Genomic DNA, 23,236 nt, shown 5'->3' on the forward strand with positions numbered 1-23,236 from the left:
AGTTACCAGTTGTCTGTGAATGGAAAGGACTATGCTTTACACTCTGGTTGTTTAAAGGAAAGAAGTAAGATTTTCTTTTGAAGGAAGTTTAAAAAGCTGAAGCTGATTTCTAGAACATAGTACTGGAAGAGTCTAGAAATAGAAATAACTTATTCTAGGACACCCACATGGGTCAGTCATCTTAGAGAATACTTTTTCTGACCATATCATGCCTCTAAGCAATTAGCAGAGGTAGAGCAGGTAATAGAGTTTGCATACATTGGAATTCCCAAAAAGTGTTGGATGCACCCAATGTATATTTAACCAGGTGTATTTGTTTTTACTACAGATCCTAAAGACAGGCCAGAAGGTTGTGAGTCTGCAGTTTCTCGTTTGTTATTTTATCCACTACCCCTTTCCCATGCTTAGGGTTTTCGGCTGAGCTGTTAACAGAGTGGAGCAGGGAACTCCAGGGGAGGATTTGTGGGATCAGCATCCGTGCCTGCGGAATTCTGCAAGCTAGTCCTGACATTACCCACTCAAACAGTGGTTGGTACTCACCCACTCGAACGGCCGAGAAAGAGGGCTGTTTGAGGTTCCTTGGTACTGGCACTGGTGAGTCGAGATTTCTCTAAATCGAGGCCTCCTCAACTTGAGGGAAATCTTTTCCATTTGCCCCTCTGTTGTGGATACAAAACAGGCAGAGGGGTGGATCAAATAAAAGAGCAGGGAACACGCGCACCGCTAGAGGACTAGGCTGTAAGGGAGGAAAAAACAGGTCAGCAACAAGTGGCAGAAATACAAGTCTCATTCTACGTTCCCTTTGCCACAATTACCTTTCCCTCTTGCTTGGGTTTTTTGCAGAGTTATGGGTCTCCTCCAATAACAAACAGAAATGGTCTAATCAATCCCCCGATCATGCAAGAACATAAGTACTATCAGTAAGACGTGGTGAGTGGTCTTACCAGTCTATATGGAGAAGGTGGAAGCATGAGGAAGCTAGGAGTTTATGGAGCAAGGACAGGGAAAAAACAAAAAACAGAGAAGTTAGTAGGGTTCTTGTAACCCGGGCGGCATGAGGGTCGCACTAGGGGCCGGGTTGGTGCACTGTGGCAGCAGAGCGTCTGTGTACACTGAGGATGCAGTCCTAGATGGTTAAAGTGGGATTCCTTATGTGCTGCCATCACAGGAGACCGGAGTGAAAGACTGGGGTACCAACCGTAGGTGAGCAATGATATAATGGAGGCAAGTAGGGAGGAACAGTCTTATTAGCGGAAAGGAGCATTATTCCCCAGTTAGGGAGGAGGACTGAAGAGAAGGGCCTGTGTGCAAGCAAAATTGACAAACGGAATGCCAACAACACAATAATGGTTACCTGGAAGTGGAATGGTATTCCGGTTAGCAGTCATAAATCGGCACCAGCAAAGAGACGGAGTAGCAGTTTGGCAGCAAAAGAGGTCCAGGAAAAACAGAGTTCGGCATCGGGAGGATCAGTCAAAGACCAAACGCCAGAAGTACGTAGGACAAATAGAGTTCAGCAACAGGAGTTAGAACAAGATCCAGACGTCCCGCAGAGGCAGGTCAACAACTGGTTAGCAAAGGTCGATAACACGATATCAGGTGGCTCGAAGAAATTTAGTAAGTAACACTTTCAAACAGAAGCAGTGTGTAATGGAATAGCCGCTACTCAAAGCGTTTGGGGCAGAGTCTGCAAGTACGCATGGCGCTTGCTGTCACATGGCATGTGCCTTGTGTCAGGAACCTAGCAACGGCTCTTTGTACGAAAGGACACCAAAGTGCGCTTCCAAGATAACAGCCATTGCCTCAGGAACGGGGCAGCCAGGTGATGACCTGTGGCGAAGCGAGGCAATGAATGCCCAACACGGGGGGGGGGGGAAACCTGAGAACCCTGAACCGTAACAATAGGTGTCTGTGCCAGGGCAATTGAAGGGGTTGCCACCCATCACACAGGCACCTTGGTAAGGCGCTGCTGTGCCATTCGGAGCAGTGGCAAGAGTGTCTGTTCCCACCTACCTGATGAAATTTTTAAATTTTTTAAAAACATTTATTTATTTTTGTCTGCATTGTGTGAGTGGGGTGGCGATTGGGGCCGGGCATTTGGGGAGGTAGCTGGGGGTAAGCTTCAGGTATTTTGTATGGGTTCATCATGGATCCTTGGGCTGGCCCCTGTGGACTACTCGGGTGGGGGTTTCCATACTGTTGTTGATCTGGATAGTTTCCTCTTGGCCTGCTGCGGCATTGCCAGGCAAAGTGCCCCTACCTCCCGCATGACCAACACTGCCCCTGCCTGCCTCCTCTCTGCCCCTTTCCTCCAAATCGCCCTCCTCCTTGCCCTTGGGACCCACCTCGTCCTCTTGGTGGCCTTCCTTGCCATTGGGTTCCGCGTATTGTTGATTCCCTCCCCACTGTTCTTGCCTGTAGTCGGCATTCACAGCAGCCATCCTCGCCTGTGTGGCGATGCAGGCACCTCGCGCTTCACCCATCTGTTCTGGGGGCGGTACTGCTGCCAGTGTGGCCACTTCACTAGTTTGGTCTGCACACGTTTCGCTTCCTCGGCCTGCCTTCTTTGAATAGTTTCCTTTTCTCTCTCTTTGATCCTCCTACAATTATGTACTATGATGCTTTGAATTTTGGGCCAACCTTTCGCTTCTATTCCTGCTATCTTATCTAGAGCCTTCTGTATTTCATTTGGGAGTCCCCACTTTCTAATAAAATATAACAAGGACTTTGATTGGTCTGAAGCGGTGCTCGTTTCTGCTCTCCACATTTCTTGGACCCGGATAATGAACTGTGAAACGTCTTCCTCATCTCCCATAGTGCATTTCATTATGGAGTGTAAATCTGGAGTATCTGGGAATGCTCTCTGCAGTGCATCCCACACGCGTGCTCTAATATTGTTTAATGAAGCCTTGTCATGGGAGTCATTACTTATGGTTACTCCCAGATATCCTGCTTTTACCCACACTAATTCTGCTTGGTCTCCTACCGCAGACACTAATAATACAAGCTCTTAAAATCCCATATACCTAGGGGCACCCCTACAGTGTGTTTTCAAGGCGTAAATCCATTTTCTCACGCCCGCCGTGAGTAGTGGGGGGGATTTAGGGTGGTTGTTTTTATCCATCTGTGTCTATGGAATGTAATGTGGCTGACCTGCTCCTTTGTGGATCAGGGGCATTTGCAGTTTCGATTTTACTTTCCCAAGTTTTTACTCCACCTCCTTTTTTTGCTAGGGCCATTCTCCCGAACCTTTCTCGCAACCCCCCCTTACCACGTCCCTTCCACCCTTGCTGTTGTCAGGTGTGCTTGTTGAACTCCTCCCACTGCTCCTTCTTCCCCATCATCAAATTCGCTCCAGTACTCCTCATCCCTAACTGAGCCCACATTTTCATATCCCAAACTGTCTGTCCTCTTCCCTTTCTACGTGCACGGCCCGTATGGGGGATACTATCAATCCTGAACAGAAAATCTCCTGATTTCCACTTGTCTTCTTGTGGGGGAGAAGGGGTGCTTGGGGGTAGCGCTCCACTCTCTGATCCTCTGTGGAAGACGTATTGGAGGACAGATGAACATGTCTAGAAGTTCCGGGTACCATGTCCTCCTGGTCCAATCCGGGGCAATTAGGATCATGGTTTTCCTGAACTTAACCTCCTGATTACTTGAGGAATCACGGGGACTGGAGGAAACGCGTACAGCAGCGGAAACACCCAGTCCACCACAAACGCGTCTCCTAGAGCTCCACTTGGGGGAAATTCCCTTGAGCAGTACTGAACGCACTTTTGGTTGATCCTGGTCGCAAACAGATCCACTTGAGGGGTTCCCCAAAGGGTGAAGATCTCCAGAAGGACTTCCTGAGCTAGTTCCCGCTCATGGGACACAGTGCTCTGCCTGCTCAGAGCGTCTGCCGCTGAGTTCTTCTCTCCGGCTAGGTGAACTGCCAGCAGGGAGATTCCTTCTTGTATTGCCCAGAACTAGAGCTGCATTGCTTCCCTGCACAGTGGAAGTGATCCTACGCCTCCTCTCTTGTTGAGGTAGTACATGGCCACTGTGTTATCCGTCATTATCAGGACATTATTTCCCTATACGGAGGGCAGAAAGGCTTTCAGAACTAGTTTGATTTCCCTCAGCTCCGAAAGGTTGATGTGCAGTTTGGACTCCGATGGAGACCAGCGACCGCCGATTGTCAGATCGTTGGTATGGGCCCCCCAATCCCGTGAGTGAGGCATCCGTTGCTACTCTTATCTCTGGCCATGGTTGCCAAAAAGATTCTCCTTTGAGGATATTGTCCTTGCAAGCCCACCATAGTAGATCTTGAACCACTCTGGCCGGAACTTGCAAAATAATCTGACATATTCCCCATAAATTGAAACCATTGGGTTTTGAGGACCCATTGAAGGGATCTCATCCTCAATCTGGCATATGGCACCAGAAAAATGCAGGATGCCATGTCAGGGTCCAGTCTTGAATCTTGCAGGAGTGATGCTGGCCCACCAGACCCCCCCCCCCCCCCCCCCCCCAAGTATGCCGGCTCAACAATCTCAAAAAGATATTGTAATAACTCTAATGAAGAAAAAATGTAGATGCAGCCGCAAATACAATAAAATGAACGTTAACTTTTCTCAGAAAAAACGACACGAGCAAAAGAGCACAAAGAAGTTCATGTCCTCATAAAATTAGTTTCTAAATATTTAGCAGGATAACTTCTTGACTTAAATTGTTGATTATTTAAAGTCAATTAGTAACAATAAAGGAGTTTTTCCAACATTTGACTTAGCTTGCTTCATCTGTGATGATCTTGACTCTACAGAGAAGAAATCAGTTTCTAATAGTTTGTTCTTAACACCCTGTTACTATAGATTCCTACTGATAAATATTTTCAGAGCTAAAATAACTGCAACCTTCCTCAAAGGGAACTGGAATGAAAGGCAGTTTAGAATCTTGGTGAAAGTTCCAAACTATCTCACAGCACTTCTCCTCCAATCACTGTTGTGGAACTGACCCTCCATCTTTGCTTGGGTAAATAGGCACTTCCTGAATAGTTTAACATTAAGGAAACTTATGTAAATAGTAAGATGTTAAATTCAGAACCAACACCCAAACATCACTCAACCATTATTCATACATATATAGGTGATGATGAAATCTCCTAAATGAAAGTTTTCTTGTGTAATGTCTCTTTGAAAATGTGGAAATGTGCCATGGGATCCTGACAGCCATGAGACCGAGCAACCTGAGGAAATCAAAGGACGGTAGATGCTGGGCGTTCTAGAACTTTGTTACCATCTGCAGAATGTGGTGAGCTCTCTCCTCGGGAGGCAAGGCTTTGCCGGAGGAAGTATCCATGACTGCTGAGAGGAATTGGATCTTCTGGAGTGGTACCGTTTTGTGACTTTGAAATTCAGGGAAAAGCCCAGTCTGTGTAAGAAGTGGCAGGTCATGGGATAATGTTCCTGGGCTCGTTTGGGTGAACCCGCCCTGATTAACCAGTCGTACAGGTAAGGGTAAAGGTGAATCCCACCTCTCCTGAGACTTGCTGCCGCCACTGCCATCAGCTTGGTGAAAACCCTTGTGGGGGGTGGGGGGGGAGAATATGGGGAGGTCAACCCGAATGGCAGAACTCGAAAAACTGATAGTGACAATTGCCAATCGCAAACCTCAGGTACTTCCTGTGCTTGAGATGGATCGGCACATGAAAGTAAGCATCCTGAAGGTCCAATGATACCAACCAGTCTTGGAGTTGGAGAGCCTGAAGCATCTGAGAAAGGGTTACCCTTTTGAACCTGTCCTTCCTGAGGAACTTGTTTATGTTTCTTAAGTCCAAAATGGGTCTCAATCCTCCGCCCTTCTTTGGGATGAGAAAGTAAGGGGAGTACCAACCCTTGTTCCTCTCCGCTACAGGTACATGTTCTATTGCACCTTTCTCTGGCAGGGTTAAAATCTCCTGCATAAGGAGAGGGACTGGAATGTTGGCAGAGCTGGCTCCCGGTGGATGTCCTGAGGCCTTAACCATGGGCCACTGTTTCCAGTGCCCAAGCATCTGAAGTAATGTCCCACCATTCGTTCAGATACTGAGGGATCCTGCCTCCGACCGGGGGTCTTGTGGGTTAAGGCCTCAGAGTGGCTTTGCAGCAGTGGCTGAAGGGACAGTTGCTGCTGCTGGGGCTGATCTAGCACCTTTTCCTCTTCCACCACGAGGCATTTTTCTTTGTTGACCTTTTTGATTGGCCTGTCCTTTCCCTCTCCCAAATGAGGAATAAAAGCAAAAAGGACTCCTCCTCCAGGAAGATGACCCTGAGTAAGAGTGTTGCTGAGGTTGTTTTATAGAGGCACTAAGAGTTTTAGCAACTGCTTTTGAGGTCTGCAGCTTTTCTAAACTTTTGCCTGCCATGCTGCCAAACAACCTCAAGCCGTCAAAAGGCATATTGAGCTATCTGGATTGCACATCTGGTGCAAAACCCTATTTTCTCAACCATGTAAATCTGTGCAGGACTGTTAGACGCCATGGACCTACTTGCGCTATCAGCAGTGTCCAGCCCTGATTGGAGGCATTCCCCCATAGCCTCCTTTCCATCTCTGACAATTGCGAGAAAACCTTCCCGTTCCTCGCCCTCAGGGATGTGTTCAGCCGCTGCCGTCATACAATCCCACAGGGTGTATGTGAACCTTGCAAGCGTGCAAGTCACATTTGTGGAATTTAAGGCCATACTGCCTGAAGAAAAAGCTTTCCGGGCCCAGGCGAAGGGTAGGCTGATTGTCTCGTAGATGTGGCCGCCTCCACCGCCACCACTAAACTCTCCGGCCAGGGATGTTTTGATAGATATTCAGGGTCAGATGAGGAAGGCCTATACTTCCCCACAAACCTCTTATTTATGGCAGGGCCAGAATCTGGGGTCTCCCATGTGGCCATAACCCTTTTTTGCAATGCCCTATGAAAAGGGAGGACATGGTCCTTTTTAGGGCCTTCATTTAGGATGCCCGTCAGGTCATCTTGCTCAAAATTAGGGAATTATTAATTCTTTCTCAGTTAGTTTTCTTCAAGTAAATATCATCTCCCTCCTAGGTCCCCTTCTTTACCTTTGCTATAAGCTCAGAGGTGAATGTTAGTAAAATGTGCGTCTTCTCCTCATTCAATGTGAATATATGCTCTTCACTTAGTCACTCTTAACTTAAATTCAATCACCTTGGAATGCCCCTGGACTATACTTTTATAAAAGAACGTTTAACATGCTCAGTGAAAGATTCTTGTCTGTTGTTCTTTAGTGCTTTTTACTTATTTTTTTCCTTCTCCTTTTGAATTACTTCTGTATAAAAACCCTCAAACACCATTTATAATATTGTCTCCATGTACTGGAACGAGGGCGATGGAATCCTTGTGCTAGTCATCTACGATCCTTTGTGTATGATTAATGCCTCCACACATGCGTAACAAAACAAATTCTAACATTTCTCCTGGAGTCAGGTTGCTAATCACGTGGCACTAGCTATGACACGCTTCAGCACTGAATGCGCGGCTGGATTCCCTTTGAATGGTGGACGCGCTCTCGTATACATTACAACTTGCGCCCACTTCTCCCTCTCACAGCATATCCGGACTCGGAACGTTATTTTCATACACACAACGCTAATGGTTACTAAAGTAAGTCATGAGTGTAACGTTTCCATGGCCAAACAAGGTTTCTATTTACTTCAGTTCAGCAAACTAATTAAACTTATATCTTCATAAACTGCTGCATTTAAAAATACAAATGTGCTTCGCTTGCATAACTATAGTATTGTAGTAGTGAAATAAATATGATAAAGTAAGTTACAAAGTGAATACTTATGCGCTGGGTACACCGTTTGTAATTTCTTTCAGCTCGCATAAATGATAGTCTCTCTCTCTCTTAACAGCTGTGCTCCGACCTGAGAGCTCTGTAAACACTGAAAATTGTTTCTATGCTTCTTTCCTTCTTCTTTGAGAGCTTTTTTTTCTATTGTTTTGGGGCCTAAAATGAAGGAGCTCTAATAAAACACAACCTGCCCTGAACAAACCTTGATGAAAGGAAGTTAAAGAATTCTGTGTGCATTCCAATGTGATTGTATTGTTCTCGCAGAAAATCAACTTCAGTCACTGTTTCTCCATTTTTGTTTGGGTTTCCTGAATTAATCTTGGTTGGAAAATAACATTGACCATATTGAATCTACATATCGCCAAAATACCTGGAGAAAGGGGTAATTCTCCTGTGGAAAGTCGAATTGCTTCAAGCCAGGGCAAGGGAGTCATTCCCCTGGCACATTTTTGCAAGAGTTTATTTTGTAATCGCCACCTACATACTAGGAGAAAGGAGCCATTGTCCTGGAAAAGGAACTTTCTGTTCGATTATCTTAGTCCTTAGTTATAGTCTAACGGATAGAAGTAGGTTGAGACACATGACGGTGAACTTTTCATCTTGACTGACATTCTGATAGATCCTTTACTATTAGTTTGAGGTAGGGAAACCCCTCTTCGAGATGGGAATAATGAGGGTTCTTTTACTATTAATAAAAGTCTATAAGCACAAAAATACCACCCTTGTGTCTGCTTCCTTCTTTGACAGCCTTGCACTTATCAATAGCACATGACCAGAACTAATTCCCCTACCCCAGTACCCTTAGCTAATTCATAGGAGCTTGTATTTATTTAAATTCAAAACATATGTGGTAATCCCCGATATCCCGCCTTTCTACACAAATTCAATATCACAAATATTTGTCAACTTTATTACAATGTTAAATGTGTTCTGGTGTATGAACATGTGCACATTTTAATATAATAGATAAAGCACTAGATGATAATCCTACACTCCCAGAAATAGTGTAAGGTGGACATGTTGGCAAATAAAATCTTAATATGATGGGACAATAACATAATGTTTAGATGAAATCGTTTACACAGTACTACTGAAGCTCTTCATTCACTCAAATATGTTTTGTTCTTTTCCAACCAGAAACTTTATAAAGAACCCTATAATATGTATGCAAATTGCCATAAAAGGTTTTTAGATGTAAACGTAATGGCAATAAACAATTTGATTAAATTGATCTCATGTTTCTGACACAAAATAAAATAACACAAAGTAACATAATAGGTGGCAATAAAAAACAAGTTAAAACAGGTGCGACTGTAAGAAAAATCTTTAAAGAAGAGTACCAAATAAATTTCAATGTTATGTAAGAAATTATTACTTCCAAATAGTCATTGGTGTATGAACATGTGCAGCCTCCTTCCACGTGATCCCATTCACTTGGTGGTAGTTCTACCTCTCTGGAATACCTTTGGGTGATCTTTTTTATGTAGCCGGTGCATTTAACAGAATACATTAGCATTATCATCTGCAATGTGTTTTTTTATTATGAAAGCCCAACATGAATTGAGGCCGATAACTTCCGATTTAATGTTTTTATGAGACATTAATAAACATGGTTTACTTTGATCATTTGCGCTATGTGATGTTCTGAGTTTCCCTTCCTTTAGCCTTCCAGCAGAAGTCTGTTTAATATTATATAAAATTATAGTGGTTTTCCGTGTGACATTCCTTCTCTGACACTTGATGTCAACATCAAACTATGTATTTTGGATTAAAAAACTTCAAAAATGTGACAAGGAAATTTAACTTTTTTATTTTATTAGTATTATTTAGTCAGCTATCATGCAGACTTTTAATACAAAAGCAAAACAAATATATGTCCAAACAAGACCAACTAACACATTACATCCAATAATATTGTGCTATATACAATCTATGTTCTCACAATTAAATGCATTTTACAGATAAAATTAATTCTATTTATTAAGATAATTTTACTACTTATGCAAGTTTGTGTCTCTGGCATTTCCAATACATTTTTTACTCGATGTCATAACCAATGAAGTGATGAATACAACCAATGTTGTTACCATTCATAAATAGACTCCAGATGAACTCAATATTGGATTAATCTACTGGTTCAATCCCGACTGGAAAATAATTGGAGTTTTCTGTTTTGGATAACATTAGCATTCCAACAGGTGTTTGGTACTCTCAATATGTTGATCTCCACAGAGCCTGCATACTCCTATTTACCCTGGGACTATGTTCTCCAAGCACCCATGACGTCTAATACAACTGATATTAAATTTGACCTGAACATTTTCCCAAACCGTATATATTGAATATACAGCATGGGAATTGCATTTTGTATCCAATTCGGTGATGGATTGCTCTCTGCTGCCTGCAAGTAGCACTACACAAGCAATTATTCTTATTTGCCTAAAAGAGTTTTGGTGGAGCCTACACATCACTCTGTTCTCCCAAATACTATAATCTCTATGTATCATTTCAAAAATACTATCTTTAGGTTTACGTGTAGCCATCAACTGCCAAATGAGTTTCTTTTATAGTGTTACGCAGGGCGTTTGCCATTTTCTGTAACGGATTTAAACCCCATAGCATATGCTTAGCAGAGATGAAAACAATGCTAAACTCAGTACTTGAGTATGCTTTAGAAGGCAGAAGAGGGTTCTCTGGGAGAATCACTGAAGCTGTTTGAGATCGGATTTCAAATTGGTGGCCCGTATTTCCGCACCAGAAAGTATGATCCAGAGCTCCTTTTCTATACACAGTTAAATGATGGTCATTATTGAGTAGCCACCAAATCTTCGAGCAAAGCCACACATAGCCCCAATTAGTTGGGCCACCTTAATCTGCACGCTTTCCAGATGCAATTGCCAATTGAGCCGATTTCCCATTTGCATCCAAGAAAGAAGTAGACCGTAACTTCAACCCTTTATTGCTTAATTTGCCAGCAGTGGTTACTTTTCATGTGCAAGCCCATAGGCTTGAACACCATGATTTTGCTTTGCAAGTATTGATTTTAAGTTTATTAAACTCAGCATACTCCGATTTACTTACAATTTCTGTAAACCCTTTGGGGTGCAATCCATAACAACGATGTTATCGGCATAGCCTAACCATTGCAGCTTATGATCTCTTCATTTAGATGCAAATAAGACTGGGTCATTCAATGTATGTCCGTCTGACAAATATAAATTAATGTGGGGACCAATATACAGCCCTGCTTCAGGGCAGTGTTGTCTATCCAATCCTTGGTTAAGCCCTGCTGGTCCACACAGACCTTAACATGTCTGTTGGAGTGAAAAGTAATGATCATATTTAATAAGCCCTGAGGAATATTCAAATGTTTGTTTACCCCATAGCTGCTCTCTGTGTACCGTATTAAACGTGGCACTGAAGTCTATGAAAGCCACATAGATGGATTGCTTGTGAATTGTCCATGCTTGTTGTATGGTAGTAACAAGTGCAAACCTAATATCTGTGGTATTCATGCCACGTCTGAATCCAGTTTGATTGAGGGGGTGATGTTATTCGGTTTCTTTCCAGATGTTCAACTCAAGGAGTATTACCGACCAAATATCTTTGTTGGAGCATTCAGCTTTGCCAGCAAACTATAGTTGCCTGGTAAGGGACGTGTTCCTTTTTTGTAAAACGGGACAATAATACTCTTTACAGGTTATATGTAATCGACATGTCAGGCTTATGCATCCAAAAAGACAGAGTAAGACTGCAGCCCATATAATCGGATTAAGTTAATGACCCTAGATGATTTGGAGGAACAAATAATTTGATGCATGTCCTGCTGGTTGCATATATACAATCATAGCTCTCCCGGTGCTTCCTGTACTGCCAAAGGCAGGGGAGAATGTCCCAAAGAGCTTGCGATGTACAATTCCCATGCTTGGTGTGAAACGCCCCTGATCCTAAACGTACATTTATTATGTTCATTTATGATATTCCAGAGCCCTCTCCTGTCATTATTTTGGGTGCTGAAAACCAGGCTCTACCATTTTTCACGTTTGAGGGCTCGCTTGTGTTTTCTATGCCATGCCTGGTACTGGGAGCATAGGTTTTTTAGTGCAGCCATATTCCTCTGTGGGCAACTGCGAGATGGAACAAAGGTTCATGTCTTAATTTTCTTTTCATATTGATAATCTCCCTATTGAGCGCAGGGCAGTGTGAATTCTTCAATCCAGAAAACAACAAAGCTTTAGGATTATTTTTAAATACAAGACTTCAAGGCAAACAAATGTGACTTGAATTGGTCTATGAATCCATTCACATCAGATGTAGGTTGCAATAACCCCCTCTTTAGACACACTGCACATTAGTTTGTGCTCATTGCCGAACCATCTCCGTCCTGATGAAGGCTGCTTACCTGTGACACCATAGCCCCGTGACTAGACGGCCGAAAACACACTGTCGACCTGATAATAGAAACAACTATCAGCACTGCTAAAACCAGGGCAGGCCCCACAACACAGAAATAAATTGACTAACAAGACACTACAGAATATCAGTGTCTCACCCTTGTGTCTACAAACTGTACTATGTTGTTATTAATGTGTTACAAACATTGTTTTGAAGGCTTTTGCTGCCAATGTATGTGCATATATGAATAAGATGTCATTTTTGTATGCGATTTTATACTTGGATTGATACAAGACCTGCGGATACAAAAATAATAAACAGATGTTTTTCCAAGTGAAATAGATACCACTTATTGTGATCAAAAGGATAATTAGCTAAAAAGAAATAGGAGGGTGACAAAAATAGCCTTGACCACACACATTTTGTTTACTTGTTGCAATAACCTAGCCACATGCGAGTGTCGGTCAATACAACTAGGGATAATCTTGTTAACATAGACATTAGCTTTTTCTAAATGTTTAGGGTTCCAGCTAATGGGATTAGCTTGCAAGTTTACTCATTTGGCCTTGCTCTTGTTGCCTAACTTCTGATGTGGTAATGCCAAGGACCAAAATAAAAGGTAAGTTGCCACTTTCATGCTTTCGCAGCACACACATGTCTAATATGAAGGATCTATGCATTCTTTGCACAAACACATAGTCGAAGATATTAGCGCTGTTGGATGTGACAATCCCCAGTGTAATTTCCATTCAGTATAGAAATTTAAAAAAAACGAGAATAGAGGAATCTGGCCCACCTTAGTCCATTGTTACAAGTTCCTTAATTAATATCATGCAGGGGAGAAGGGTACTGTTCTTCATCACTGTAATAGTCCTTAGGGATCTTAGCATTTAGATCTCCACAGATGATCAGTGCACAGGCACCAAATGTAGTGAGTATAGGTTAAATCTTATCCAGAGTGTCTTGTAGCCCCATCCGGAGGATCATACATATTAACCATCAAAAGGATGACACATTTACACAGTTTGTAATATGACCCTGCATAAGTTATGAACCCCACTAAAACATTGGCCGATGGACATGTTCTTTCCTTTATATGAAAAATGGTTCCTAACAATAATGAGAAGCCCCCTTTTGCTCTGCCTTTAGGGCCTTGCACAGCTAATTTCTGAATGGAATTCCTACTCTCTAAATTGAGGGTCAGTAAACCAGGTATCCTGTAATGCCACAATATAAAAATTGTGAATATTTTACAACCTCCATGTTCAGTATAATGCGAAATGGGCTATTTGCCCAATAGTTTTGCACTTTATCAGAGCAATGAATACTGCCACAATGGTGACTGTTTGTGTGGATGGAAGAGGTTCCCTCACCACTCCGATTGAGACCAATAGGGGCTTAAAACAGGGATGTGCGATGTCCCCAGTATTATACAATGTGTATGTCGCAGATATAGATCACAGTTTGTCAGGACTTAACTCTTCGTCTACCAAAATAGGGGATGTTGGAGTAAGATGGTTATCTTATGCGGACGATACTGTTATAATGGGCAAGACTGCAATTGGCTTCCAGAGATTGTTGGATGTAGTTGGTGTGTAGGTCAGTGATAATGATCTTGTTATTAATTCTCCTAAGTCAAAAGTAATGATAATTGGTTCCCAATATAAGAAAAAGATCTTGTGTTTGGCAAATGAATAATGAAGCACTGGCGATGTGGATGTTTATTCATACTTAGGAACACCCTTTGTTAGTAACCTCTCAATCGCAATAAAAAAAAATGCTGCTGAGTAGGATGATTAATCGGTGGAATGTCATCAGAAAATACTTGGGGAGCAAATGGTGGTTATTCGATTGAGGGGTTTATAGAAATCTATAAAGGTAATGTTGTTCAGAATTGATCACCAGGGTCTGGTTCTCACACAACTGATGAGGATCCATAATCGCCGCTTCTCGTTTCTTCCCCACTACACCGGGTGCGGAGCGCATTGCTGTTGCACCGCTGAAGCACTGCTTCAGTGTTTGAACTAGATTTATATAGGCAGAAGTGGAGGGGGGTGGTTCAAAGGGAGAAGTTCCCCACAGTCACTGCAAAGATTAGTCCATGGCAGGTAAGCAAGGCGACCCATTGTCCATGGAGAATGAGCAATATAAACAGTGCTTCAGGCTCCATAGTGAACGCTGAAGTGGAGGAGGCGGTTCAAAGGCACAAGTTCCACACAGTCACTGCACTGAAAATATAAAATGTTATAATTCTGTATCAAAATATACTGTACACTAAATGCTTATCCACTTCAAATCCACCCACTTGTACAGCTTCACATAGCATTGCATTGCCTAGATTATTTCTAACTTCAGAATAATTTATAGTTAAAGGACTGTCAAAATCACTTTGAATTTGCAGAAATCCTGTGCATGATGGTGATATTGGTTGACCCATCCTGAGTACCTGGACATTCATTGCTGTGTACATATGTTGATATTTTCTAATCCATACATTTCCTTTCTTGCTAAATGGCTGCTTTTGCTCTACTTGCACAAATTGGAGAAGTCGTCTGGTTAGCTTTATTATCCATTCTGTATATGGCCTTTCCATATAGCAATATTACTGCTTTGGACTGTTCTAGTTTTCCTTCACAAGCCAGAAATGTAACACAGTGCTAGATTTACCAGCCCATTCTTTTGTATTAGTCTCAAGGTATCAATTTAAATGTTCCAAGTCTTCTCTTCTAATATGTCAGGGTCCGGCTTGACTGAATTCCACAGGAGCTGATGCTGGCCACACAGACCCTCACCAGGAGTTCACCTCTCAACCCTTAAATATAAGCTGAGCTGAAAACCCCAAGAAAGGGAAAGGGGAATTTGGAGAAAATAACAACAGAGACACTGCAGCCCTGCAACCGTCTGGTAGGCTCTGGTATCTATGGTAAACAAATACACCTGGTTACTTATATGATAAGAAAAACCTCTTTTCTAAAATTATTCTAAATAAACTCTAAACTCTTTACCTCTTAAACCTCAGTAAAAGACTTAGAGGCTATTAATCTGTGTGGAATATCTTGTAAATATATCTTGTGTTATGCATATAGTTCAAGCCACTCAAGTCTCTTTAGAATTCTAAAGTGATGGCCTTTGCAAAAACCTTTTCAGGACTAGATATTCTTCTTGCTTCAAAGTTTCTTTAACCTTATGTAGTTTTCAATGCTTTCATAAATTGCAGTCTTGCTCTGAAGTATTGAATTCCATTTGCATAAATTACATTAAAAAATATTCTTTAACTTCCTGGAATACTGCTTTCCTTCTGCGTGTGAATTGTTTCTTTATTTACACAAAGAACGTATAGTTTCTTCCTCAAATAGCGTGTGCGATAAACACGTGAAATCAGAAGACGTGAAGAATTGTCCTCGCATTTAAAATACACACGCGATTCTTTACAAAACCCGCGCGCGTGTAAAAATACGTAAACGCGATAAAAAATAACACGCGCTGGTTAAAATGGACTCGCGCTCTATCGCAAACCAACACGCGCTTTCTCATGAGACGTCATTCACGTAAAAAATGTACACGTGCTAAAATTCACTTGCGCAATTCTTTTGGGCACGCGCTCTATCGCAAAACAACACGTGCTTTCTCATGAAACATCTTTCACGTTAAAAATGTACACGCGCTAAAATTCACTCGCTAAATTAATTTGGGCACGCGCTCTATCGCTCTGAATACCCGCGCGCTTTCAAAAACATGTAAACAACGACTTGCGAGCTCGCGCACACATTAAACAGTCTTGAAGAACATTACACGCAGTTAATTAACTTTAAACTCTTACGCACTATCTTCAAGCTTGTCTTCCTTATAATAACTTTAACTGTAAATGTCTCTTTTCTCAAATGACTTTGAAATTTGTTAACTCTAAGTTTTCTTCTAAAGAAAATGAAAGTTCACTGTGACAATCTTAAAATCTTTAAAGGAACGATGACTTCTTGTTCAAACTGGATCAGCAAACGATATTCTTACTTCTTTGGTAGATTTTCTGAGCTCTGAAAAGGCCTTACTTAAGGAGCTTAACTAATGTACAACCAGCCACTGAATTTCTCTGGATAAAAGGCGGTTTAGAATCTTGCTCACCTCCCAAGAATCAAACCCATTGTCCTCTCCACCAATCAGGCAAACCAAACATATCATTGTTCCTTTAACCAATCAAATTAAGTTTCTTTCGCTCCATCTTAACTTGGGCAAGCACAATGTTAATTCTATGTACAAACACTTCCTGTTACTAACCCAGCCAGTCCTGACAGCACAACTAACCCAGCCAGCTCTGAAGGCACAATGTTAATCTTGTTACTCTTCCTGTTACTAACCCAGCCAGTCCTGACAGTACCCCCCTCTTCAAAGCCATGTCCCAGGGCCTGGCTTAGCAGGGAACCTTTTGTGAAACTGTTTTATCAATTGAGGGGCATGTACATCTACTTGATTCTCCCAAGATCTTTCCTCAGGACCGTATCCCTTCCAGTCAATAAGATACTGCAAGGTACCTCTAACAATGCTGGAATCTAATATTTTCTTAACTTCAAACTCTTTGTCATTCTCCTCTGTGTAAACTGCTGGTGGTGGTTTTCCCAATCTAGTTCCTGACACACAAGGTTTCACTAAGCTGACATGAAATGTAGGGTGACTTTTGATACTTGCGGGTAATTTCAGTTTGATTGCTACGGGATTTATTATTCTTTCTATTTCAAATGGACCAATAAATCTCGGACTAAATTTAGTTCTTCCTTTTAAACGTAGGTTTTTTGTGGACAGCCAAACTTTTTGACCCACCTGATAATGTGGTGCTTTACGACGTTCCTTATCAGCAAATGTCTTAAATCTTAGCTTACTTTTTTCCAAAGTTTCTTTAGCTTTCACTAAACCATCTCTAATACAAGTCAATCGCTGCTCAACCTCTGGATTGGAATACTCCGATGGCAACACTTCTTTCAAAAATCGTGGGTGGAAACCATAATTGCTAAAAAATGGAGAATACTTAGTAGAATCCTTGACAGAATTGTTATAACTAAACTCTGCTAGCCAAAGAAGATCTACCCAACTTCCTCTTTCTTGCCAAAAAGCTCTAATATATTTTTCCAACTCCTGATTTACTCGCTCTGTTTGGCCGTTGGTCTGTGGATGATAACCTGAAGAAAGCTTTACCTCAATTCCCAACTCTGTACAGAAAGCTCGCCAAAACTTAGAAATGAACTGAGACCCTCGATCTGATACAATTTGTGTTGGTAGACCATGTAATCGTACCACTTCTTGCAAAAAACTTTTTGCCAGATTCCTTGCAGAAGCCTCTCCCTTCATGGGAATGAAATGCCCAGCTTTAGTTAGTAAATCCACAACTACTAATACTGTAGTGTAACTTTGATCTTTGGGAAGATCTACAATATAATCCATAGAGATTGTAAACCAAGTGCTAGGGGGTACTGGTAATGGATTCAATAACCCAGATGGTTTTCCTCCTCCTGACTTTACTCGAGCACAGACTTCACATGTTTTCACATAGTCTTCAATATCCTTTTTCATTTCTTTCCACCAAAACTTTCTTTCAACCAGTTCAATAGTCTTAGTCTTACGAATTCCAGGGTGACCCACCAACTTGGATTCATGACATTCTTGCATAATTTCCTTTTGCAGTTCCTTGCTTGGAAGGTAAATTTTAGAATGGACACATGGAAATCCTTCAATTAAATGTCTTCCAGAATCCTCCGCTAACCAAGATTGAATTTCATCTTCTGGTAATTCCTTTTGAATCTTTTTAAGAAGCTGATTCTCTTCCTTTGTAGTACTTAGAATACATTTTTCTTCTGCAATCACTGGTTCTGGTAATAATTGATTTTCAACTTCTCCCGAAGATCCTTGTCGCGATAAAGCATCCGCTTTACCGTTTAACCGCCCAGGCTTGAATGTTATCACAAAATCATATTCTGAAAAGAAAAGTGACCACCTAAGTTGTCGAGGTGATCGTGTTCGAGCAGATTTCAAAAACAGAAGATTTCTATGATCGGTTAAAACAGTTACTGTGAATCTTGCTCCTAACAGATAATGCCTCCATTCCTGAAATGCCCTCTTGATTGCCAGGAGTTCTCTGTCAGTAATTGTGTAGTTCACTTCTGCTGGAAGCAATTTCTTAGATAGATAGGCCACAGGATGCAACTGTCCAGTTTCAGGATGCCGTTGAGAAAGCACTGCTCCAATTGCAACATTAGAAGCATCTGCCTCCACAAAAAATGGTTGTGAAGGATCTGGGTGTAATAAGATCGGTCCAGATGTAAAACAGTTCTTCAATGTTTTGAAAGCTTGATCCGCTTCATCTTTCCACTCAAATTTCATTCTTTTCTTCAATAATTTGGTGATAGGAGCAACAGTTTGAGAGAAATTTTTAATGAATCTCCTGTAAAAGTTTGCAAAGCCCAGGAAGCTTTGGATATCTTTAACACAAGTTGGAGTTGGCCACTGTTCAACTGCCTTAATTTTCTTCATATCCATTTCCAAACCTTTGGGAGAAATCATAAAACCTAAAAATTCCACTTCCATGGTATGAAATTGGCTCTTTTCTAACTTAGCAAATAGTTTATTCTCCCTTAGTCGTTGTAACACTTTCTTTACATGTTCTTCATGTTGCAGTAGATCCTTAGAATAAATGAGAATGTCATCTATGTATACTACTACAAAGATGTCAATAAAATCTCTTAATACCTCATTTATAAAAAATTGAAAGGCCGCGGGAGCGTTACACAATCCGAATGGCATTACTTGATATTCGAAAAGACCAAATTTTGTTCTAAATGCCGTTTTCCATTCATCACCTTGACGTACTCGCACCAAATGATATGCACCACGAAGATCTAGTTTGGTAAATACTGAAGCTCCTTGAATCTGGTCTAACATTACTGATATTAAAGCCAGTGGATATCTGTTTTTAATTGTTATCTTATTTAATGCCCTATAATCTATGCATGTTCGTAAAGTGCCTTCCTTTTTGGGAACAAAAAATAGTGGAGAAGCTGCTGGCGATTGAGAGTGCCTGATGAACCCCTTATTCAAATTTTCTTGGATGTAATCTTTCAAATGTTGATTCTCTTTTTCTGTTAAGGCATAGATGCGACTGCAAGGAATGTGGGCCCCTGGTTCTAAATCAATTTTACAGTCATACTCTCTATGAGGAGGTAATTCATTAGCTTCCTTTTCACTAAACACATCATTGAAATCATGGTAACACTTTGGTAATTCTCCCATTACAGCCCCTATAGAATGTACTATAGTTCCCAAATTCACCAAACCTTCCACTACTTCTGAACAATTACCACTAGAAACATTTTCCTGAATTACTTCTTTACAACAATTTGTAACACAAAAAGTAGAATCCAATTTCACCACTCTTCTTCCCCAATCAATCTGAGGGTTATGATACGTCAGCCAAGGCATTCCCAAAATTATTTTCAACTGTGGAGTGTCAATCAATTCAAACACAATTTCCTCCCAGTGTCCTCCAATTTCCATTTCCAATGGGATTGTTTCATGTGTAATTAAACCTGATGTCAGTTGAGACCCATCCACCGCTCTCACATACTCTGGTATATTTTTTACAACATAAGGCACATTCATATCTTTAACCACATTCCAATCCATGAAGTTACCAGTGGCTCCTGAACCTATTACTACTGGACCACTTCCCTTTAATTCCTCTTTAATATACAAGGATACATTCAATGTAATATGTGGTACCGCTGCTTGGATTGTATTTGCCACCTGCTGATTTCTGGAGCTGTTAGTAGATACAGAAGTTTTTGGACACCAAGGGCAATTTCCAACAAAGTGTCCTGATTTCCCACAATATAAACATAAATTATTCTGTCTTCGCCTATCCTTCTCCTCCTTAGTTAAAGGACCTCTCACTTTATTTACTCTCTCTGCATTCCCAGTTCTCAATTCTTTATTTACAAATTCTAATCTTCCTTTATCAACTCTAGGGAAAACTCTGGGTTGCTCAACTCCTCCTCTTCTACGCTCAGCCTTGCGTTCCCCTAATCTATAGTCAATTTGTATGACAAGATTAATTAAATCCTCACATGAAGTGGGTCTATTAACAATTGTAGATAAGGCATCTTTCAATTCCTCCTTCAAGCCTCTATAGAATAAAGAGGATTGCTTCTCTTCTGGCCAATTGCTCTCTAATACTAAAGATCTGAACTGTGTGATGTAAGACACTAAATCTTTGGTTCCTTGTTTTAACTCTAATAGTTCTCCATCTACTTCTTGAGATAATTGGCGTCTGTCAAACATCTTTTTAAATTCTAACTTGAAAGCTAACAAGTTCTTTAGTATAGGATTCTCTTGACCAACTAATAATACTGACCAAGTTGCCGCCTCACCAGTAAGGTAAGACAGCATAAAAGCTATTTTAGAAGCATCTGTATTAAAAGCTTCAGGTCTACAAAGGAAATGAAGTTCACACTGTGTAAGGAAAATCTGGCATTTCTTGGCATCTCCCCCAAAACGCTCTGGAGATGCTAAGGGGACTGGACCTACAGGTATATTCAAACTTCCCCTACTTCTTCCCTGAGAACTCGTTCCTTCACCCAAATCCTCTCTAATTAACACTGGTAATTCTCTACTAGTATCCTCTGAATCTCTTGACTCCAAAGAAATGTCTTCACCCTTACGGGTAACCTTGGAGTTTAACTCTTCAAACTTGACTTGTAATTCCTGGTTTTCTTTTCGCACAGCCCTCATTTCCTCCCTTAACTCTGAAAACATGTCCCTTATGGAACTTGCTAGTGCCTCTGTGGGATCCATATCAGCTCAGGTGGAAAATATTATTGTGGGCCTTTCATCCTGTCAGGGTCCGGCTTGACTGAATTCCACAGGAGCTGATGCTGACCCCACAGACCCTCACCAGGAGTTCACCTCTCAACCCTTAAATATAAGCTGAGCTGAAAACCCCAAGAAAGGGAAAGGGGAATTTGGAGAAAATAACAACGGAGACACTGCAGCCCTGCAACCGCCTGGTAGGCTCTGGTATCTGTGGTAAACAAATACACCTGGTTACTTATATGATCAGAAAAACCTCTTTTCTAAAATTATTCTAAATAAACTCTAAACTCTTTACCTCTCAAACCTCAGTAAAAGACTTAGAGGCTATTAATCTGCGTGGAATATCTTGTAAATATATCTTGTGTTATGCATATAGTTCAAGCCACTCAAGTCTCTTTAGAATTCTAAAGTGATGGCCTTTGCAAACATCTTTTCAGGACTAGATATTCTTCTTGCTTCAAAGTTTCTTTAACCTTATGTAGTTTTCAATTCTTTCATAAATTGCAGTCTTTCTCTGAAGTATTGAATTCCATTTGCATAAATTACATTAAAAAATATTCTTTAACTTCCTGGAATACTGCTTTCCTTCTGCGTGTGAATTGTTTCTTTATTTACACAAAGAACGTATAGTTTCTTCCTCAAATAGCGTGTGCGATAAACATGTGAAATCAGAAGACGTGAAGAATTGTCCTCGCGTTTAAAATACACACGCGATTCTTTACAAAACCCGCGCGCGTGAAAAAATATGTAAACGCGATAAAAAATAACACGCGCTGGTTAAAATGGACTCGCGCTCTATCGCTACCGAACTCACGTGGAGAAACGAAACGTATTTCACGTAAAACAGTTCACGCGTTTAAAACAACTCGCGTTTCATCAAAACTGACTCGTGCTCTTTCGCATACCAACACTCGCTTTCTCATGAGACGTCATTCACGTAAAAAATGTACACGCGCTAAAATTTACTCGCGCAATTCTTTTGGGCACGCGCTCTATCGCTCTGAATATCCGCGCGCTTTCAAAAACACGTAAACGACGACTTGCGAGCTCGCGCACACATTAAACAGTCTTGAAGAACATTACACGCAGTTAATTAACTTTAAACTCTTACGCACTATCTTCAAGCTTGTCTTCCTTATAATAACTAACTGTAAATGTCTCTTTTCTCAAATTACTTTGAAATTTGTTAACTCTAAGTTTTCTTCTAAAGAAAATGAAAGTTCACTGTGACAATCTTAAAATCTTTAAAGGAACGATCCCACCTGATGACTTCTTGTTCAAACTGGATCAGCAAACAATATTCTTACTTCTTTGGTAGATTTTCTGAGCTCTGAAAAGGCCTTACTTAAGGAGCTTAACTAATGTACAACCAGCCACTGAATTTCTCTGGATGAAAGGCGGTTTAGAATCTTGCTCACCTCCCAAGAATCAAACCCATTGTCCTCTCCACCAATCAGGCAAATCAAACATATCATTGTTCCTTTAACCAATCAAATTAAGTTTCTTTCGCTCCATCTTAACTTGGGCAAGCACAATGTTAATTCTATGTACAAACTCTTCCTGTTACTAACCCAGCCAGTCCTGACAGCACAACTAACCCAGCCAGCTCTGAAGGCACAATGTTAATCTTGTTACTCTTCCTGTTACTAACCCAGCCAGTCCTGACATAATAGAAGTGAGGTGATTTACAAGATCGTTAGTATGGAGTCTGTCTGTGGGTAAGTTGTTTCTCCGGGATGATGCAGTTTTTGTAATCCTTTCCTCTGCCCTTGATCTGGTGCAAAGTTAAAATCTCTGGAATAAATTGAAAAAAAACCTATAGATTCCGGTCTTACCATATTGGTTCAGCTTATGTATCACAACATACCAACTCGATCTCTCGGGTATGGATGGGACCCTTTGGGACAAGGACAGAGCAAGCAGGAACTAAGCATAAAGAGAAACTTAACAAGAGTGCCTGTTGTAAACGGCATTCTGTTTTTATCTGGATGGTAGCTTTAAAGATTTAGCAAGGGATGCAAAATTAACTGCGTGTGGTTAAAATTGCCTCTGCTGATCCTTTTGTTCTGTAGAGAGAATAAACTAGTAATAAACAAAAATAAATACAGGTTAATGATATTTGGAAAAGAGTAATAGATACAATTATACCCTTAGGTCCTCGT

General features: G+C 41.1%; 1 protein-coding gene across 11 annotated transcripts in view; it reads left to right on the forward strand.

Moving 5' to 3' along the window:
• The window catches only part of MARCHF10 (membrane associated ring-CH-type finger 10), a 1,025,913-nt gene that overhangs the window by 678,708 nt on the left and 323,969 nt on the right, over positions 1–23,236 (forward strand). For 8 of the 11 annotated variants that reach the window (XM_069634140.1, XM_069634139.1, XM_069634141.1 and 5 more), the window contains one exon: positions 11,400–11,477. The exons of the other annotated variants lie outside the window; for them this stretch is intronic. In XM_069634140.1, the coding sequence (XP_069490241.1) occupies positions 11,400–11,477 (78 nt within the window). The remainder of the gene's footprint in view (positions 1–11,399; positions 11,478–23,236) is intronic. 11 annotated transcript variants of the gene reach the window in all.

The sequence above is a fragment of the Ambystoma mexicanum genome, chromosome 13 (assembly GCF_040938575.1).
Source record: "Ambystoma mexicanum isolate Mex_15411 chromosome 13, UKY_AmexF1_1, whole genome shotgun sequence".
Classification (NCBI taxonomy): domain Eukaryota; kingdom Metazoa; phylum Chordata; class Amphibia; order Caudata; family Ambystomatidae; genus Ambystoma; species Ambystoma mexicanum.